Here is a 21,664-nt window from a genome sequence, read left to right on the forward strand (position 1 = left end):
TATTTTTTTATTTTGTTGTTCAATTAAAAAAAATATATTTTTATTTATTTATTTTATTGTATTTTTTTATTGAACAACAAACATACAATTATAAAAATAAAAAACAAAAATATATATATATATATATATTTTTTTTAATTATTGAACAACAAACACATTTATAGTTCACTCAACAGTCAAGGCACTTTCAACAACAAGGGAAGAAAACAAAAGAAAATACAGATAGAGTAATATTAATAAATAATAATAACAAATATAAATACAGATAGAGTAATATTAATAAATAATAATAACAAATATAATACAAATAAAACAAAGACAAAAAGGACTACCTAAATCACTTTAAACGTTTTTTTTTTTAACAAAGATATCAATATAAGGGCTTTTGTACTCTTAATCCTTCTCCAAGATGTTATTGACTATTTCCGCAACCTATGAAAATTTGGGGTATTTCCTTGTGCTTGCACATGATGTAATCCCAGACTCACAGTTGTGACGTCACATCACCCCACTCCGCTATCTCGTTTTCAATTGGTCGCTTTTTCTGGTTCTACAGGAGGCGTCGCCGCTGCGGGTCGAACAAGCTTGACATATATTGTTTATTTCCACGCTCGCTTCCCATTGGCTCTTGACGGACAAGCCCTAGCCGCGCACCTCCCAGTAAACTTACCCGAAATTTGACTGGAGTTTGATGAGCTGACACATATTTATGAATAATAATGCGATAATAAGGTAGTTATGGGACCATATAACATCCCTGTGTCGCGTTAGAGGCCACATTCTGTCAGGAGACGGTCACAACGAGTCCGGAGTGGGTAAACACGGAAGCGATTTCTCTACCGACGTTGCGATTGGCTGGCAAACCCGTCCGTCATTATCAAAGCGGTCCAGAGTGGGTAAACACGGAAGCGATTTCTCTACCGACGCTGTGATTGGCTGGCAGACCTGTCCGTCATTACCAAGCGATGATGGCGAGTTTGGCAAGCGTCGTAAGCATGTTAGTACTGAATGGGCTTTAGTGTTTGGACAAGTTTCCCCTCAACCGTCATGAGAGCAGCACAGATGACAAAAAAAAACACTTATTAATGGTCAACTTTGAGAATACTCTGTCAAATGTAGTCGCCTGAGAATCCAGAGACTGGAATATTGCTTTGAAGGGGTTTTACACTGGAAACCACTTTTTTTTTTTTTTTTTTAAAGATGAACACCTTGTCGTTTGACGATTCTTCGTTGGATAATCTGCATCCAACACTGCAGCTTCACGACCCCAGTGACATCGACACGGCCCTCCTAAACGACATCGATGGTAAGGATATATTTAACCAGCTAGCGCGCTTAGTTAGCATGGCGGCTAATATCAAACAGGCGATTGTTACTAATGTGATTTATTTTTATTTTTATTTATTTGCAGCGTGCTGTGTTTACTTTGTCTTAAAATATACAAAACAAACAACCAGGGTTGTTTAAAAAAAAAAAAAAAAAAAAAAAAGGGATAAAGTAATAGTGTTTAACAGGCGAGGCGAACCACGTGATCGACCCGCCCACTGCCAGACGGAGGTTACTGGCGTTCATTTCTCATCCCCTCATTTAACCTTAAACATCCACCCGTTTTGCTACCGCTTGTCCCTTTCTCAGCTACATTCAGGCCTTAAATATCAACTTTCAAAATATGTCCACAAAAGCTACTCCCATTCGTCACGTCTGCGTCGTTGCGCATGCGCTGTTTTACTAAACCTTTTAGCAATTTCCATACAATCAGTTGTTGTTTCGAGGAATTGTTAACTCTTTATTTTTGTCTCATGTTATGGTGGTGTAAAAGTTCTAAAATAACAATAACATAAGTTGCACTGGACGTGACATTGGTGTTTTGGCGCTTCACACGCTTGACCGATAGTAACCCCTTCCAAGTTGAACTAGCCCTCCCTTTCCTTTTTTCTCCCAGACGGACTCTGATTGGTCGGAAGCGATCACCTCATCCAAAACATTGCCTTCTTTACCACGACGCTGCACAATAAGTCACACGAAATAACTTTTAATGCAACTAACGATTAATTTGATAATCGATTAATCTGTCGACTATTACTTCGATTAATCAATTAATAATCGGGTAAAAGAGACAAACTACATTTCTATCCTTTCCAGTATTTTATTGAAGAAAAAAAAACAGCATACTGGCACCATACTTATTAGGGCCCGCATGGCCCATTGTAAAAGGAATCCCAACGGGAGTCCTTTTACAATGGGACATAAGGACCTATTGAATTTGTAACGTTTTATTCTTTCTTATTATTAGGGCCCGCATGGCCCATTGCATAAGGACTCCCAAAGGGACATAAGGACCTATTGAATTTGTAAGGTTTTATTCTTTATTCTTTATTCTTTATTCTTCCGCCGCCACATTAAACTGTAATTTGACCCACTTAACATGCTTCAAAACTCACCATATTTGACCCACACATCAGGACCTGCGAAAATTGCCTTTTAAAAAAAAAACGAACCACAAAACTCAAAATTGCGCTCTAGCGCCCCCGAGGAAAAAAAAAACTAGACTGCCTGTAACTCCCACTAGGAAGGTCGGAGAGACATGAAACAAAAACAACAAAAACCTCTATGTAGGTCTGACTTAGACCTACATTTCATAATAGTACATTGTCGGGCTAAAATCAACAGGAAGTTGGCAATTCCCCCTTCAAGACAAAAAAGTACTAAAGACAGTCACTTTTGCCTCTTTGAGCTGTAATTTGACCCCCTTAACATGCTTCAAAACTCACCAAACTGAACACACACATCAGGACTGGCTAAAACTGTGATCTAATGAAAAAACCTAACCCCAAATCTAAAAATTGTGCTCTACCGCAATTTTTTTATAAAACGCAGAAAAAACTGCTCCTCGGAAGAAAAAAATGACAAAACTGCCTGTAACTCCCACTGGGAAAGTCGGAAAGACATGAAACAAAAACCTCTATGTAGGTCTCACTTAGACCTACATTTCATAGATTGACAACCCTCAGCAAAAATTAACAGGAATTTTGCAATTTCCCCTTCAAAACAAATTTTTTTTATAAACCGGTCACCTTCCTCTGAGCGCGTTTGTCGTTTCGCCTTCAAACTAACACAGGAGAGAGATTGAACCCTTGTGATTACAATGACAGAAGCGCTTTTTTTCTAACTGCTCTGGTTTTGATTTTATGACCCTTCAAAGACCCGCTGCGCTGATGCTGCTGCGCTGCTGTTTTTTTAAGATGGCTGCTTAAAAGCAGGATGCACCAACGTGCCCACACAATGCAGACAAAGTAGGTACCGTATTTTCCGCACTATAAGGCGCACCGGATTATTAGCCGCACCTTCTATGAATTACATATTTCATAATTTTGTCCACCAATAAGCCGCCCCGGACTAAAAGCCGCGCCTACGCTGCGCTAAAGTGAATGTCAAAAAAACGCTGCGCTAAAGTGAATGTCAAAAAAACAGTCAGATAGTTCAGTCAAACTTTAATAATATATTGAAAACCAGCGTTCTAACAACTCTGTCCCAAAATGTACGCAAATGTGCAATCACAAACATAGTAAAATTCAAAATGGTGTAGAACAATAGCAACATAATGTTGCTCGAACGTTAATGTCACAACACACAAAATAAACATAGCGCTCACCTTCTGAAGTTATTCTTCATTCGTAAATCCTTCGAATTCTTCGTCTTCGGTGTCCGAATTGAAAAGTTGGGCGAATACGGGATCCAAAATGGCCGGTTCCGTCTCGTCGAAGTCACCGGAGTCAGTGTCGCTGTTGTTGTGCAGCAGTTCTGTGAATCCTGCCTTCCGGAAAGGTCGGACCACAGTTGTGACCGAAACTATCTGCCCAGGCATTTACGATCCACTGGCAGATGTTGGCGTATGTCGACCGGCGCTATCTGCCCGTCTTAGTGAAGGTGTGTTCGCCTTCGGAGCTGTGTGAAAAAAGCCACCCGGCTTCTTCGCGTAAACTTCCCTTAACCACTCGCTCATCTTTTCTTCATCCATCCATCCCTTCGAGTTAGCTTTTATGATGACGCCGGCTGGAAAGGTCTCTTTTGGATGGGTGGAAGTTAGCATGGCAAGCTAGAACCACAGTGAAGGATGACTTCTCATTCCCTGTGGAGCGAATATTCACCGTACGTGCTCCCGTTCCACAGTGCGGTTCAGTTGCTGTGAAATACGGTAGTAATCCGTGTGCGGATGGAGAGATTGCGTCTTTTTATGAACCGGATCGTTTTGTAGGAGCCATTTTGTGGTCTTTACAGATGTAAACAGGAAATGAAACGTACGGTGATATCCGCGCGTTTTTTCTTCTTCTTCCGGGGGCGGGTGAAGCGCTTCCTGTTCTATGGGGGCGGGTGAAGCGCTTCCTGTTCTATGGGGGCGAGTGCTTTCATTGGCGGTTGCTTGCGTAGAAGAAGAAGCGCTTCCTGTTCTACCGGGAAAAAAGATGGCGGCTGTTTACCGAAGTTGCGAGACCGAAACTTTATGAAAATGAATCGTAATAAAGCGCACCGGGTTATTAGGCGCACTGTCAGCTTTTGAGAAAAATTGTGGTTTTTAGGTGCGCCTTATAGTGCGGAAAATACGGTACACTAGACAAAAGTCTTGGGACACTTCAGACTAAAAGTAGACAAAAGTATTGGGACACTTAGGACTAGCACCTGCCAAATACGCGGGCCCGACCAATGCTGCTTGCAGCTTTAATTATTATTGTTATTACCGTATTTTCCGCACCATAAGGCGCCCTGGGTTATAAGCCGCGCCTTCAATGAACGGCATATTTCAAAACTTTGTCCACCTATAAGCCGCCCCGTGTTATAAGCCGCATCTAACTGCGCTAAAGGAATGTCAAAAAAACAGTCAGATAGGTCAGTCAAACTTTAATAATATATTAAAAACCAGCGTGATGTGGGCGCGCATGGAGTCGTATATCAACATGGACGGAGCTGCGTGAAAAAAGCCACCCGGCCTCTTCGCGTAAACTTACCTTAACCACTCGCTCATCTTTTCTTCATCCATCCATCCCTTCGAGTTAGCTTTTATGATGACGCCGGCTGGAAAGGTCTCTTTTGGCAAGGTCTTCCTTTTGAATATCACCATGGGTGGAAGTTTCTGGCCATTAGCATGGCAAGCTAGAACCACAGTGAAGGATGACTTCTCATTCCCTGTGGTGCGAAGATTCACCGTACGTGCTCCCGTTGTATCCACAGTGCGGTTCACAGGAATATCAAAAGTCAGTGGAACCTCGTCCATGTTGATAATGTTCTCTGGCCGGATCTTTTTTTCAGCTATCTTGTTTTTACAATATGCACGGAAAGTAGCCAGCTTTTCTTGAAAGTCTTTAGGCAGTTGCTGTGAAATAGTAGTCCGTGTGCGGATGGAGAGATTGCGTCTTTTCATGAACCGGAAACCTGTCGCTTAGTAGGAGCCATTTTGTGGTCTTTACAGATGTAAACACACAAAGGAAATGAAACGTAATATCCGCGCGCTTCTTCTTCTTCTACGCGGGCGGGTGGTTGCTTACAGTAGAAGAAGAAGCGCTTCCTGTTCTATGGGGGCGGGTGCTTACCTTGGCGGTTGCTTGCGTAGAAGAAGAAGCACTTCCTCTTCTACGGGGGAAAAAGATGGCGGCTGTTTACCGTAGTTGCGAGACCGAAACTTTATGAAAATGAATCTTAATATTAATCCATATATAAAGCGCACCGGGTTATAAGCCGCACTGTCAGCTTTTGAGTAAATTTGTGGTTTTTAGGTGCGGCTAATAGTGCGGAAAATACGGTATTGGGCTGTTTTGACGAGTTTTTGTTTAAATTATCCGTAGTAGCAATATTAATAATGTTGCGTTTATTATACGTAGTGTACTTTAAATAGTTTCGACCATATCTAGGAATTGATACGACGGGAATTTTCAGATTGTTTGCTTGATGCTGCGATCGACTGAACGCATCATGATTTGCCACCTCAGTAGAATGCATATCTACCCCGGACACATTCACAACGGAAAACACATTATGTGAGTTGTGTGTTATTCTAAGAAAATTGCTATGCGTACAGGAATTATCCAGCCTGGTGCTGGCTAGTTCTAGCTTAACTGACTCCTCACCCGGACTAGCAGGCTCTGTAATTGCCTGTGACCGGGCTTGCTCTAGTGTAGTTAGTCAAATGTGACTTAAACAGTAGTCTATGTTTTTAGACAGGATGATGGCGCCTTCCTGGTTAGGGTGAAAGCCGTCTCTCATCAGCAAGCCTGGTTTGCCCCAGAAAGAGGGCCAATTATCAATAAACGTTAGTCCCTGTTGTCTACAGAAGCTAGCCAGCCACTTGTTAAGCGAGACTAATCTGCTATATCTCTCATCATTGCCTCTCTATTACTTCGATGAATCAATTGATAATCGGATAAAAGAGACAAACTAAATTTCTATCCTTTCCAGTATTTTATTGAAAAAAAACAGCATACTGGCACCATACTTATTTTGATTATTGTTTCTCAGCTGTTTGTAAATGTTGCAGTTCATAAATAAAGGTTTATTATTAAAAAAAAAAGCCTCTGCACATGCGCATAGCATAGATCTAACGAATCAATGACTAAATTAATCTGCAACTATTTTTATAATTGACTTTAATCGATTAGTTGTTGCAGCCCTAATTATATATATGCAAGACAATTAAAAGTTTTTGGTTTTGTACACCAAAATTCATCTATTTATTAGTATTCCTCTATTTCGTCTTCTTCTCCAGATTTAACCTTCCACATTTTTCACCCGATTCAAACTGTTCAGCCTATTCGGGAATCGCAGACTTTCCCTTGACAAATTCCCAAAAAATTCCCAGATTTTCCCCGAATTCTAGGATTTCCGGGACATTTTTTTCCCCGTTCAGAATGAATTGGCCATTTTTCAAACTTCCACCATTTCCACATTTTTCCACCTATTCAAACCATTCCACCTTCAACTAGGGGTGTAACGATACACAAAAATTTCGGTTCGGTACATACCTCGGTTTAGAGGTCACGGTTCGGTTCATTTTCGGTACAGTAAGAAAACAACAATATAAAAATTTAAAGTTATTTATTTACCAAATTTGAAATATCTTCCATCCATCCATCCATTTTCTACCGCTTATTCCCTTTGGGGGCGCTGGAGCCTATCTCAGCTACAATCGGGTGGAAGGCGGGGTACACCCTGGACAAGTCGCTACCTCATCGCAGTGAAATATCTTCCACCAAAAATATTTTTTGTTAGTGGAATATTTGATGTGAAGTAATGGGAACCTTGGATGGGTCAATAATTCATAATAACATTGATTTTGATTCAATGTTATGTTTTGAGCAATGACAGTTTGAAAGAAAGAAAAACAGCTTAGTTTTATTAGTCGACATTGCAACTTTTTCTAAATTACATTTCACCTTTAAGCTTTTTTATTTCACTTTTGTTGTGTTTTTGTTTATTTTAATAGTATTTTTAGAATGTGCCGTGGGCCTTCAAAACATTAGCTGTGGGCACTTTTGACACCGCTGCTATAGATAATAAAAAATTAAATGTGATAAATCGATGGATAAAAAGCAGAGCCTGGCGACGCATGCGCGTTTATCATAACTCTCTCTCTCTCTCTGTCTCTGCCCCTCCCTCACCAATGCTGCTGCTCGCACAATTTGTTTTGTTTTTAACCCCTTCTTAACCCAGAACGTACATTGAAAATACACGCAACCCTAACTCAAAATGCCGGACATTTGAGGCATTTAAGAAACTCCGCCCTGACAGCCCCGCAAAAGAGGACATGTCCGGTGAAAAGAGGACGTATGGTCAGTCTATCGTAGCCCGTTAGCTGCTACCATGCCGTGTGTTGTGCCTCGGTGTGCATTGTTTACACAACGTGCGTTACGCTACTTAATATGTCCGTGTGGAAACTCATTCGGTACACCTCCGAACCAAACTGGAACCCCCGTACCGAAACGGTTCAATACAAATTCACGTACCGTGAATAACTTCAACACATTCCACCATCCTGGATAATCTAAGTATTTTTTTTCCAATTTCAAAAAAATTCCAGGATTTTCCAGAATTCCTGGTTTTCCAAAGCCCTATTTCCGCCCTATTTTTCTGACGCCTACTCCTCCCACATTTTTCAACACATTTCAACCGTTCCACAGTCAAAACATTCCTCTTAATTAGGACAAAAAACAAAGTTTTTTTTTTTTTTTACTGTAAAAATTCCCAGTTTTCCTGAAATTCCAGGAATTCGTAATACCATTTCTCAATTCAACATGTTACTACTTCAACATTTCTTGACCGATTTAAACAATTCCAACACCAACCAAATTCAGCTCATTCAGGACAATCATGTTCTTTATCGTTTAAAAAAAAAAAAAAATCCTGCTTTTCCCCAAATTCTCAAATTTCTTGGGAGTTCCCATTGAAATGAATGGAACATTCCCACAATTTTCAACCTATTCAAACCATTCCAACATCAACACATTCCACTCATCCTGGACATTCACACTAACACTTTCCCAGGTATCAAACTATATTCCGGTTTTCCTGGAAATTGAAACTCTTCAACATTTAAACCATTCCAACATTCAAACTATACTTACTTTCATGCTGTGTACAGCTCTGGTAATGGGTACATTCGCACCCACCTGCACAAATGTACCTCAAAATGTAACAATCAAAATAAATATGACTTTTTTGTTTACTAGGGCATGCATATATAATATGCATTAGTTTGACCATTTACAATCAATGATAATAAAAAGGAGATGCTTGGAAATAGCATATAAATGCCCCAAAACCCGCGATTCATAGCGTTACTTTTTGGTGTAACCATCATGAGCGTTCTGTTCAGGTATATTTCTTTTCTATTTAAAAAAAAAAAAAATCATATTTATGTATTACTCAATTTAAAAACGTATTGATCAATCTTTAAGCTGTGTGTATTTGATTTCAGTTTGCTTTTGACATCTTATTTAGAATTGTAGTTGTAACTTTTACAACCTTGTGTTGGCGTAACCAAACTAGATTTCATTTAATGATCTTATTTTGAATATGTATTCCCTTTTTTACACTTAGTATATTTAAATATGAATTTATAAACATTGAATACATTTCAAATATCAATAAAATGCAATTGCCTTCATCTTATACAGGTAAAAGCCAGTAAATTAGAATATTTTGAAAAAGTTGATTTATTTCAGTAATTGCATTCAAAAGGTGTAACTTGTACATTATATTTATTCATTGCACACAGACTGATGCATTCAAATATTTATTTCATTTAATTTTGATGATTTGAAGTGGCAACAAATGAAAATCCAAAATTCCGTGTGTCACAAAATTAGAATATTACTTAAGGCTAATACAAAAAAGGGATTTTTAGAAATGTTGGCCAACTGAAAAGTATGAAAATGAAAAATATGAGCATGTACAATACTCAATACTTGGTTGGAGCTCCTTTTGCCTCAATTACTGCGTTAATGCGGCGTGGCATGGAGTCGATGAGTTTCTGGCACTGCTCAGGTGTTATGAGAGCCCAGGTTGCTCTGATAGTGGCCTTCAACTCTTCTGCGTTTTTGGGTCTGGCATTCTGCATCTTCCTTTTCACAATACCCCACAGATTTTCTATGGGGCTAAGGTCAGGGGAGTTGGCGGGCCAATTTAGAACAGAAATACCATGGTCCGTAAACCAGGCACGGGTAGATTTTGCGCTGTGTGCAGGCGCCAAGTCCTGTTGGAACTTTAAATCTCCATCTCCATAGAGCAGGTCAGCAGCAGTAAGCCTGAAGTGCTCTAAAACTTGCTGGTAGACGGCTGCGTTGACCCTGGATCTCAGGAAACAGAGTGGACCGACACCAGCTGGACTGCTGCTGAGTGGTCCAAAGTCATGTTTTCTGACGAAAGCAAATTTTGCATTTCCTTTGGAAATCGAGGTCCCAGAGTCTGGAGGAAGACAGGAGAGGCACAGGATCCACGTTGCCTGAAGTCTAGTGTAAAGTTTCCACCATCAGTGATGGTTTGGGGTGCCATGTCATCTGCTGGTGTCGGTCCACTCTGTTTCCTGAGATCCAGGGTCAACGCAGCCGTCTACCAGCAAGTTTTAGAGCACTTCCTGCTTCCTGCTGCTGACCTGCTCTATGGAGATGGAGATTTCAAGTTCCAACAGGACTTGGCGCCTGCACACAGCGCAAAATCTACCCGTGCCTGGTTTACGGACCATGGTATTTCTGTTCTAAATTGGCCCGCCAACTCCCCTGACCTTAGCCCCATAGAAAATCTGTGGGGTATTGTGAAAAGGAAGATGCAGAATGCCAGACCCAAAAACGCAGAAGAGTTGAAGGCCACTATCAGAGCAACCTGGGCTCTCATAACACCTGAGCAGTGCCAGAAACTCATCGACTCCATGCCACGCCGCATTAACGCAGTAATTGAGGCAAAAGGAGCTCCAACCAAGTATTGAGTATTGTACATGCTCATATTTTTCATTTTCATACTTTTCAGTTGTCCAACATTTCTAAAAATCCCTTTTTTGTATTAGCCTTAAGTAATATTCTAATTTTGTGACACACGGAATTTTGGATTTTCGTTTGTTGCCACTTCAAATCATCAAAATTAAATGAAATAAACATTTGAATGCATCAGTCTGTGTGCAATGAATAAATATAATGTACAAGTTACACCTTTTGAATGCAATTACTGAAATAAATAAACTTTTTCAAAATATTCTAATTTACTGGCTTTTACCTGTAGTGTAATGTTTAGTTACACCAAGTCATGAGCGCAACACTAAGCTTCATCACTTTGACTTGTAATATCTCTAATTCTGGTGGTGTTTTATGCTTTTTGCTTTTTGGAACATGTACTATACATATAATACAATAAAGTCCCATGAAAGGGACAAGCGATAGAAAATGGATGGATGGATAAAATGATGTTTCTAGCAATACTTTCATTTTGCCTTTGAAAGTAATACTCCAATGTCCATTAGTGGAGCTGTACACTGCTATATTCTGTCAGCATTTCAGTTCAACTTCAGCATTGGAGCATTCACACGCAAGTACTTCAAGAACTGCCTCTTCTAGTTGTGTCTTATTATCTGTAATTAGGACTATTTTTAAATGTGTTTCCGTAATTGCTTCTATTTGGTAATGCAGTAATGTCTACCAGTGATAATAATTAATTAACATTGTGCATGATGTAATGTCAATGTCAAAACATTACACCGAATGTGCATGTCTTCCTCTCAAGGGTTTTCTGTTTTGTTATTGTTTCTTGCCAGACATGCTTCAGCTCCTTCACAACCAAGAAGGGGAATATGGACTCTTTGATAACCCTCCATACGCCGCACCGACCGCCAATCTAAACCTTTCCTGCCTCCCTCAGTCCGTCTCGTCGCCCAGCCCCCTGCCCACCACTACGACCGCACCTTTACCCTCTTCATCCTCCTCCATTTTAAGCAGCAGCCCCCATTTGGATGCGCTCCTGGGCCCTCCCATCACCCGCAGCTCATCTACCCCGGACAAAACCTTTCAGCCCGTTACCTTTCGCCAGTCCCCCCTGTCTCCGGTGTCAAGCGCCATACCACGGCAGCAACAGCAGGCCTCCCCGCCGCAAGCTCAGAGTCTCAGACAGCCTAAGGTGAAACCGTCCCAACCCATTCCGGGTCATTCTTCACCTCTCCAGGCACCGTCACCTCATGGATCACCGCCAACAAACCCTGTGTTCAGCGCCCAACTTTTTACTACCCCGGTACTCCAGCCTCAGCCTCCAAACCTGCCACAGACACTACTTCAGACCCAGACTCTGAACCAAGTCCAGAACAACTACATTGGTATGTACTGTATTGTGTACTGTGAGGATTTGTCTTCATGTGCAGTGTATTGTTTTTTAATCCAATAACCATGCAATCAGATCATTTCAGCCTATTTTATCATACTTTAATAAAATACACACCCGGTAAGTTGACAAACTTTTACCTTTTTTTTTTTTCTTTTCCCCAACTTTTTTTATTGGCATTTTCAAATAGACAGAAAAAAGTGCAAGTCGAAACAGTACAATTTTAAAGTCAGTAAATGATTCACACCCTTTCCCTTAAAACCCAAACCACCCACCCACCCTCCCACCCCACTCAGGTCCCACTAACGAGGGACAAATGGCACAATTATGTAACAAGTAAGACGACAAAGACAGACACATTCTCACACACACACACACATACGAGGCCAGAGACAGACAGATATATATATAAAAAAATATATATATAATAATAATAATAAAATAAAATAAAAATGTAATAATAATAATATATAATAAAATAAAAATAGAATAAAATAATACTAATAAATAAAAGGGAGATTATTTCAAACTTTTACCTTTTAATATATAAAATAATTGTACTCCGAGGATTTAGTTACATTATGTTAAAATTATCACAAAGTCAAGATGTTAAACAAATAAAAGCTTTATGAATCTATACTAATAAGTAGAGATGTCCGATAATATCGGCCGATAAATGCTTTAAAATGTAATATCGGAAATTATCGATATCGCTTTCAAAAAGTAAAATGTATGACTTTTTAAAACGCCGCTGCACGGAGTGGTACACGGACGCAGTTGCGTCTCCCAGTCATACTTGCCAACCCTCCCGATTTTCCCGGGAGACTCACGAATTTCAGTGCCCCTCCCGAAAATCTCCAGTGGCAACCTTTCTCCCGATTTCCACCCAGACAACAATATTGGAGGCGTGCCTTAAAGGCACTGCCTTTGCGTGCCGGCCCAATCACATAATATCTACGGCTTTTCACACACACAAGTGAATCCAAGCATACTTGGTCAACAGCCATACAGGTCACACTGAGGGTGGCCGTTAGAGATGCGCGGATAGGCAATTATTTCATCCGCAACCGCATCAGAAAGTCGTCAACCATCCGCCATCCACCCGATGTAACATTTGATCAGAACCGCACCCGCCCGTTGTTATATATCTAATATAGACGATGCAAGGCATTAGTGAGGTTATAAAGCTTTTGCCTGTTAAAGAAAGGAGACTGATCCAATGCAGCACAGACATTCGCGTGCCACGCTGTCACGACCCAGACGCACACCAGTGCGCAATCATATGGGAGCCGCGCTGAGCGCACCTCCAAGCGCGTCTCGCTGCCGGCGACGGGCGGGTATGGGCCCAACGCTCCAGCGCCATCCATTTTCAGGGCTAGTTGATTCGGCAGGTGGGTTGTTACACACTCCTTAGCGGGTTCCGACTTCCATGGCCACCGTCCTGCTGTCTATATCAACCAGGGTGAGCCCCACCCCTTTCGTGAGCGCACTGCGCGCGGAGTGACCCCTGTTACGAGCCCCCGGCCACGGGGGTGGCGGGCAGGTAAGCTGCTTACCTGCTGCGCGTGACGCCGGCCGCGGCGAAGGCGGACGAGGCGGGTGTCGTGCGGTGGGCGCGGTGGTGACCCTGGACGTGCGTCGGGCTCTTCTCGCGGATCGCCTCAGCTACGGCTCCCGGTGGGGCCCTCTCGGGGGAAGGGGCCTCGGTCCCAGACCCCGGCGAGGCGTCTCTTCTCCGCTCCGTAAAAGTGTCCATCTCTCTTTTTTTTTTTTTCTTCTGTTGTGGCATATGCTGCAGGTGCCTGCTCGTTTTTCGTATGTGGGTAACAACATTTAACTATGTATATATATTTCCCAATTGGTTTAACTGCCACCCGCCTGAATCTATTTAAAATCAAATTTTTTTTTATTTCAACCGCCCGACCCGACCCGCGGATAAAATCAAATTTTTTTTAATTTCATCCGCCCGATCCGCGGATAATCCGCGGACTCCGCGGTTGTGCCCGCAAATCGCGCATCTCTAGTGGCCGTATAAACAACTTTAACACTGTTACAAATATGCGCCACACTGTGAACCCACACCAAACAAGAATGACAAACACACTTCGGGAGAACATCCGCACCGTAACACAACATAAACACAACAGAACAAATACCCAGAACACTAACTCTTCCGGGACGCTACAATATACACCCCCGCTACCCCCTACCCCCTGTCCCAAATTCCAAGCTGCTGTTTTGAGGCAGGTTAAAAAAAAAAAGCACTTTGTGACTTCAATAATAAATATGGCAGTGCCATGTTGGCACTTTTTTCTATAACTTGAGTTGATTTATTTTGAAAAACCTTGTTACATTGTTTAATGCATCCAGCGGGGCATCACAACAAAATGAGGCATAATAATGTGTTCATTCCACGACTGTATATATCGGTATCGGTTGATATCGGAATCGGTAATTAAGAGTTGGACAATATCGGAATATCGGATATCGGCAAAAAAGCCATTATCGGACATCTCCACTAATAAGTGTACATTCTGTCATAGGTATTACAGTTGTATTAAAAAAATAAATACATATACTGTATATATATATATATATATATATATATATATATATATATATATATATAAACGTGTATATATATATATATACGTTTGTTTATATATATATATAAACAAACGTGTATGTGTATATATATATATATATATATATATATATATATATATATATACGTATATGTATGTATATATATATATATACGTATATGTATGTATATATATATATATATATATATATATATATATATATATATATTCTATATATATATATATACATACATAATAATATATATATTTTTGTAAAAATAAGCAGAAAGTTTTTCTTTATTTTGTATTTATTTTTATTTATTTTTTGTATTTATTTTACAAGAATAGAGTTGCACTTATACCACTCAACATTGTTGGATGTTCTATGTTTGATTTATAATACGTTTAAAAAATTTAGGCCCTGTTGGTAAAAAGTTTTATGAATCTATACTAATAAGTGTACATTCTGTCATAGGTATTACAGTTGTATTAAAAAAAAATATATATATACATAATATATAAAATAATATATATATTTTTGTAAAAATAAGCAGAACGTTTTTCTTTATTTTGTATTTATTTTACAAGAATAGAGTTGCACTTATACCACTAAACATTGTCGGATGTTCTATGTTTGATTTATAATACGTTTGAAATATTTAGGCCCTGTTCGTAAAAAGCTTTATGAATCTATACTAATAAGTGTACATTCTGTCATAGGTATTACAGTTGTATTAAAAAAAATATATATACCGTATTTTTCGGACTATAAGTCGCAGTTTTTTTCATAATTTGTGCGACTTATATATGTTTTTTTCCTTCTTTATTATGCATTTTCGGCAGGTGCGACTTATACTCCGGTGCGACTTATACTCCGAAAAATACAGTATATATATATATATATACACATAATATATAAAATAATACATATATTTTTGTAAAAATAAGCAGAACATTTTTCTTTATTTTGTATTTATTTTACAAGAATAGAGTTGCACTTATACCACTAAACATTGTCGGATGTTCTATGTTTGATTTATAATATGTTTGAAATATTTAGGCCCTGTTCGTAAAAAGCTTTATGAATCTATACTAATAAATGTACATTCTGTCATATGTATAACAGTTGTATTAAAAAAAAAAATATATATATACATAATATATAAAATAATATATATATTTTTGTAAAAATAAGCAGAACGTTTTTCTTTATTTTGTATTTATTTTACAAGAATAGAGTTGCACTTATACCACTAAACATTGTTGGATGTTCTATGTTTGATTTATAATACGTTTAAAAAATGTAGGCCCTGTTGGTAAAAAGTTTTATGAATCTATACTAATAAGTGTACATTCTGTCATAGGTATTACAGTTGTATTAAAAAAATATATATATATGCATAATATATAAAATAATATATATATTTTTGTAAAAATAAGCAGAACGTTTTTCTTTATTTTGTATTTATTTTACAAGAATAGAGTTGCACTTATACCACTAAACATTGTCGGATGTTCTATGTTTGATTTATAATATGTTTGAAATATTTAGGCCCTGTTCGTAAAAAGCTTTTTTTAATCTATACTAATAAGTGTACATTCTGTCATAGGTATTACAGTTGTATTAAAAAAAATATATATACCGTATTTTTCGGACTATAAGTCGCAGTTTTTTTCATAGTTTGGCCGGGCTCCAGTGCGACTTATATATGTTTTTTTCCTTCTTTATTATGCATTTTCGGCAGGTGCGACTTATACTCCGGTGCGACTTATACTCCGAAAAATACAGTGTATATATATATATATATATATATACACATAATATATAAAATAATACATATATTTTTCTAAAAATAAGCAGAATGTTTTTCTTTATTTTGTATTTATTTTACAAGAATAGAGTTGCACTTATACCACTCAACATTGTCGGATGTTCTATGTTTGATTTATAATACGTTTAAAATATTTAGGCCCTGTTCGTAAAAAACAAGAAAGTTTTTTTCTCATGAAAATAAATTTTTTAGTTTTTTTTCCTTTCAGTGTGACTGTGATCCTCATTTGCACGTTAATAAAAATTTTTTTTATATCATTCACTGCAAAAAGTCAGTGTTCAAAAACAAGAAAAGAAAATACAAAAATGAGGGGTATTTTATTTGAACTAAGCAAAATTATCTGCCAATAGAACAAGAAAATTCGGCTTGTCAAGACTTTCCAAAACAAGTAAAATGAGCTAACCTCAATGAACCCCAAAATACCTTAAAATATAAGTATATTATCACTAATAACAAGTGCACTTTTCTTGGTAGAAAAAAAAGAGACCTTTTTTCTCAATATGTTGAAAAATATTCTTAAATTAAGTAAATGCTAGTGCCATTATCTTGACATAATGATATGCGCTCGGCATCATGATTTTTTTTTTCATGCTTGAAGTAAGAAATGATTACTTTAAAAAAGTAGTTTTATACTTGTGAGTGTTGATGACACAGCTTTGCAACACTTGATATTCTAGTTTCAAGCATGTTTTACTCAATATAGGTCATAACATCTCAGCAACAAGCTGTAATATCTTACTCAGATCATTTAGGACCAAAAACCCTTAAAACAAGTAAAACACTCTAACATAAAATCTGCTTAGTGAGAAGAATGACCTTATCAGACAGAAAATAAGCAAATATCACCCTTATTTGACATATTTCATCTTACTTAGATTTCACTTTTTGCAGTGTTGTTTCGCATTTTCTTGTCCTAAATCAGGGGTGCTCACACTTTTTCTGCAGGCGAGCTACTTTTCAATTGATCAAGTCGTGGGGATCTACCTCATTCATATATATCATTTATATTTACTTATTTATGAAATATATGTTTTTGTTAATACGTTAAAGGTGTTTAATGATAATGCAAGCATGTTTAACACATATAGTTAATATTGTTAATAAATTAAAGGTGTTTAATGATAATACAAGTATGTTTAATACATATAATTAATATTGTTAACAAGTTAAAGGTGTTTAATGATAATACAAGCATGTTTAATACATATAGTTAATTTTATTAATAAGTTAAAGGTGTTTAAAGATAATACAAGCATGTTTAACACATATAGTTAATATTGTTAACAAGTTAAAGGTGTTTAATGATAATACAAGCATGTTTAACACATATAGTTAATATTGTTAATAAGTTAAAGGTGTTTAAAGATAATACAAGCATGTTTACCTACTCAGTGGCCTAGTGGTTAGAGTGTCCGCCCTGAGATCGGTAGGTTGTGAGTTCAAACCCCGGCCGAGTCATACCAAAGACTATAAAAAAATGGGACCCATTACCTCCCTGCTTGGCACTCAGCATCAAGGGTTGGAATTGGGGGTTAAATCACCAAAATGATTCCCGGGCGCGGCCACCGCTGCTGCCCACTGCTGCTGCCCACTGCTCCCCTCACCTCCCAGGGGGTGATCAAGGGTGATGGGTCAAATGCAGAGAATAATCTCGCCACACCTAGTGTGTGTGTGACAATCATTGGTACTTTAACTTTAACTTTAACACATATAGTTAATATTGTTAATAAGTTAAAGATGTTTAAAGATAATACAAGCATGTTTAACACATATAGTTAATATTGTTAACAAGTTAAGGTGTTTAAAGATAATACAAGCATGTTTAACACATATAGATTCCTTTCTTTCATGAAGACAAGAATATAAGTTGGTGTATTACCTGATTCTGATGACTTGCATTGATTGGAATCAGACAGTGGTGCTAAAAACGTCCACATTTTCGAATGGAGGAGAAAAAAGTCCTCCTTTCTGTCCAATACCACATGAAAGTGGTTGGTTTTTGGCATCTTATTTGTCCAGCTTCCGTACTCCTTTGTATACACTTTACAAGAAATACATTGTCGGCAAACTCCGTAGCTTGCTAGCTTGTGCACGCCAGCTTTCTGAGACTCTTGTTTTGTTAGCGCAACTGTGCAACTGTGCAGTCGGTCTTTGGAGTTTTGACGACAGGTACGGCGCCAGAGTCTGTTGAAATAAAGTGTTTCTCGCCTTCCAGTCGGTAATTTTAATGGGCTGGCAGCAGCCAGCGTCATCTCAGAAGACCCTCGGGTGCCGTGAATGTCAATCAAGTGACGTCATAGTGAAGATTTATGATCGCTCATTTTTAGGACTATTTTTTTAATGCCTGGCTGGTGATCGACTGACACACCCTCCGAGATCGACCGGTAGCTCGCGATCGACGTAATGAGCACCCCTGTCCTAAATCTTCTCCAGGATTGGCTCAATTTAAAATAAAAAGTATATTCTATCGCCCTGACCTACTATTTCCTTGCCACAGATAAGAAAATTCAGGTGACCCATTGAATCCTGTTATTGCTTCCTTATCACAGATATAGGTTCACCTAGTCGTCTACAAATCTTTAACCAGAACTTTCCGCTATCTTCTACTTTCCTCACCTCCAGCCTCCAACCCAGGCATAGTGAGCCAGCCCCTTGCCGCCTTGCCCCCCTCGCCTCCTCACGTTCCGCCGGTGACCATTCAGACTCCGCTGCAAGGGTTGCCCACCACCTCAACCTTGTTGACCACGTCGGGAAGCCCACCGACTCAGACCCTCACGCCTCATGTGCAGCAGGTACCTGTAAGTGCACAAGAGGGTGAATGCAGTACGCTTGGATAGATATTATTATGAACCTGAAGAATAACACAAGACATTTGAACCTTTCTCAGGTGATACTGCAGCCCCAGTTTATCAAAGCTGAATCTCTGGTGTTTACAACGCTGAAGCATGACCCCTGCATCGTCACTACCATGGCCTCCCCTGCTCCTTTGGTCTCTACCACGACAGCTCACAGCACGCCACTGCAGGTAAATCATGATATACCGTATTTTCTGGACCATAAGGCGCACCGGATTATACGGCGCACTGTCGATGAGCGGGTCTATTTAGGTCTTTTTTCATACAAAAGGCGCACCGGATTATAGGGCGCATTAAAGGGGTCATATTATTATTATTTTTTTTCTAAATGTAAAAGACTTCCTTTTGGTCTAGATCAGTGTTTTCCAACCGGATACCTGCCAACTACTCCGGTTTTCCCGTAATTAGTACGGTTTTCATCAACCTATTCCGGGTTACGGTTGCAGTGATAAAAAATACGGTTTTTCATTACCGTATTTTCCGCACCATAAGGCGCCCTGGGTTATAAGCCGCGCCTTCAATGAACGGCATATTTCAAAACTTTGTCCACCTATAAGCCGCCCCGTGTTGTAAGCCGCATCTAACTGCGCTAAAGGAATGTCAAAAAAACAGTCAAATAGGTCAGTCAAACTTTAATAATATATTAAAACCAGCGTGATGTGGGCGCGCATGGAGTCGTATATCAACATGGACGAAGCTGCGTGAAAAAAGCCACCCGGCCTCTTCGCGTAAACTTAAACTTACCTTAACCACTCGCTCATCTTTTCTTCATCCATCCCTTCGAGTTAGCTTTTATGATGACGCCGGCTGGAAAGGTCTCTTTTGGCAAGGTCTTCCTTTTGCATATCACCATGGGTGGAAGTTTCTGGCCATTAGCATGGCAAGCTAGAACCACAGTGAAGGATGACTTCTCATTCCCTGTGGTGCGAATATTCACCGTACGTGCTCCCGTTGTATCCACAGTGCGGTTCACAGGAATATCAGTTGCTGTGAAATAGTAATCCGTGTGCGGATGGAGAGATTGCGTCTTTTCATGAACCGGATCCCTGTCGCTTAGTAGGAGCCATTTTGTGGTCTTTACAGATGTAAACACACAAAGGAAATGAAGTACGGTAATATCCGCGCGCTTTTTCTTCTTCTACGCGGGCGGGTGGTTGCTTACAGTAGAAGAAGAAGCGCTTCCTGTTCTATGGGGGCGGGTGCTTACCTTGGCGGTTGCTTGCGTAGAAGAAGAAGCGCTTCCTGTTCTACCGGGAAAAAAGATGGCGGCTGTTTACCGTAGTTACGAGACCGAAACTTTATGAAAATGAATCTTAATATTTATCCATATATAAAGCGCACCGGGTTATAAGGCGCACTGTCAGCTTTTGAGAAAATTTGTGGTTTTTAGGTGCGCCTTATAGTGCGGAAAATACGGTAATTAAATTTTTTTTTTTTTTTTAAAGTTTTATTCACGAAATCGCGTAACAACAATGACAATCGACACCGCTTCCCGTAACTTCCTATCGAGCCATTCCGAATGCCATGCGCGAGGCTATTTATAGCACCGCTGCCAAGCACGAGGCACCAGTTGCCATTGTTTCCAAACGAGCGAACGATCACGGAATCAGCCGGAGAAAAATCGCAAACGAGTCTTAAACCGAAAAGAAAACTGCAGTCATTCCGTGAAGAATATTCAAAAGCCTATCCGGGAATAATTATCCGTTCCAAAAAGGGTGAAAACTACGCGAATTGCACCTTGTGCAGACAAGATTTTTCGATCGGACTCGGAGGAATTAAGCGATGTAAAAGACCACGTTGGGACAAAAAAACACAAGTCTAATGCCGTTGCTAGCGATACAAGTGGAAAACTTTCAACGTTTTTCGTCGCCCAAACAGATTCTTTGGATGTGATAAATGCCGAAGTTTTATTTACGGAGGCAATAATTGAGCAAACAAAAAGGTAATGACACCAATGTTATCTATTGGAATTGTTTAGTACTGTTATACTGTTAAAAGTGTTTATACTATTTATGCTTTCAAGTCCAAGTTGAAGAAATATTGTTAAATGTTGACAGCATAACTACCAAAATACAGAAGTATGTCCTTAATATTTTTGCAGTGCTATTTCTGTTGAAAAGTTCAAATGATTACATTAGAGATGTGATGTGCCACTTTTCAAGTGTCTGATGGCTTAAATTAATTTTCATTAATTTTTCATATTTTGAATTGTTTTGAAAGGCTTACTAAAAAACTACATTTGAATTGTAATTCCATGCTATTGACAGGACTATTAATTTGAATGAAGTTAGCTTACCATGTTTACAGTATGATAATTGTGATAGAAATGTGAATTTTAGGCACAGAATATTTTTTACAATTGAACAAGGCAGTAGATTATACAAGCTTGGACAGAAAGTTAATAATGACACCAATTTTTTTTTTTAATGGAATTGTTTAGTACTGTTTTACCATTTGTTTACTGTAAAAAGTGTTTATACTGTTTATACTTTCAATTAACAAATTGAAGTCTTGTGAAAGGTTGACAGGATAACTGGCATTAACCGTC

The 21,664-nt window shown here is 39.0% G+C and overlaps 1 protein-coding gene across 1 annotated transcript in view; it reads left to right on the forward strand.

The window, feature by feature from the left end:
- Nucleotides 1-833: 833 nt before the first annotated feature.
- The window catches only part of srebf1 (sterol regulatory element binding transcription factor 1), an 84,339-nt gene continuing 63,508 nt past the window's right edge, over nucleotides 834-21,664 (forward strand). Inside the window, exons 1-4 of the mRNA XM_061974329.2 lie at nucleotides 834-1,306; nucleotides 11,288-11,839; nucleotides 18,884-19,059; nucleotides 19,149-19,286. Of these exons, the coding sequence (XP_061830313.1) occupies nucleotides 1,201-1,306; nucleotides 11,288-11,839; nucleotides 18,884-19,059; nucleotides 19,149-19,286 (972 nt within the window). The 5' untranslated portion in view covers nucleotides 834-1,200. The remainder of the gene's footprint in view (nucleotides 1,307-11,287; nucleotides 11,840-18,883; nucleotides 19,060-19,148; nucleotides 19,287-21,664) is intronic.

The sequence above is a fragment of the Nerophis lumbriciformis genome, linkage group LG22, assembly GCF_033978685.3.
Source record: "Nerophis lumbriciformis linkage group LG22, RoL_Nlum_v2.1, whole genome shotgun sequence".
Taxonomy (NCBI): domain Eukaryota; kingdom Metazoa; phylum Chordata; class Actinopteri; order Syngnathiformes; family Syngnathidae; genus Nerophis; species Nerophis lumbriciformis.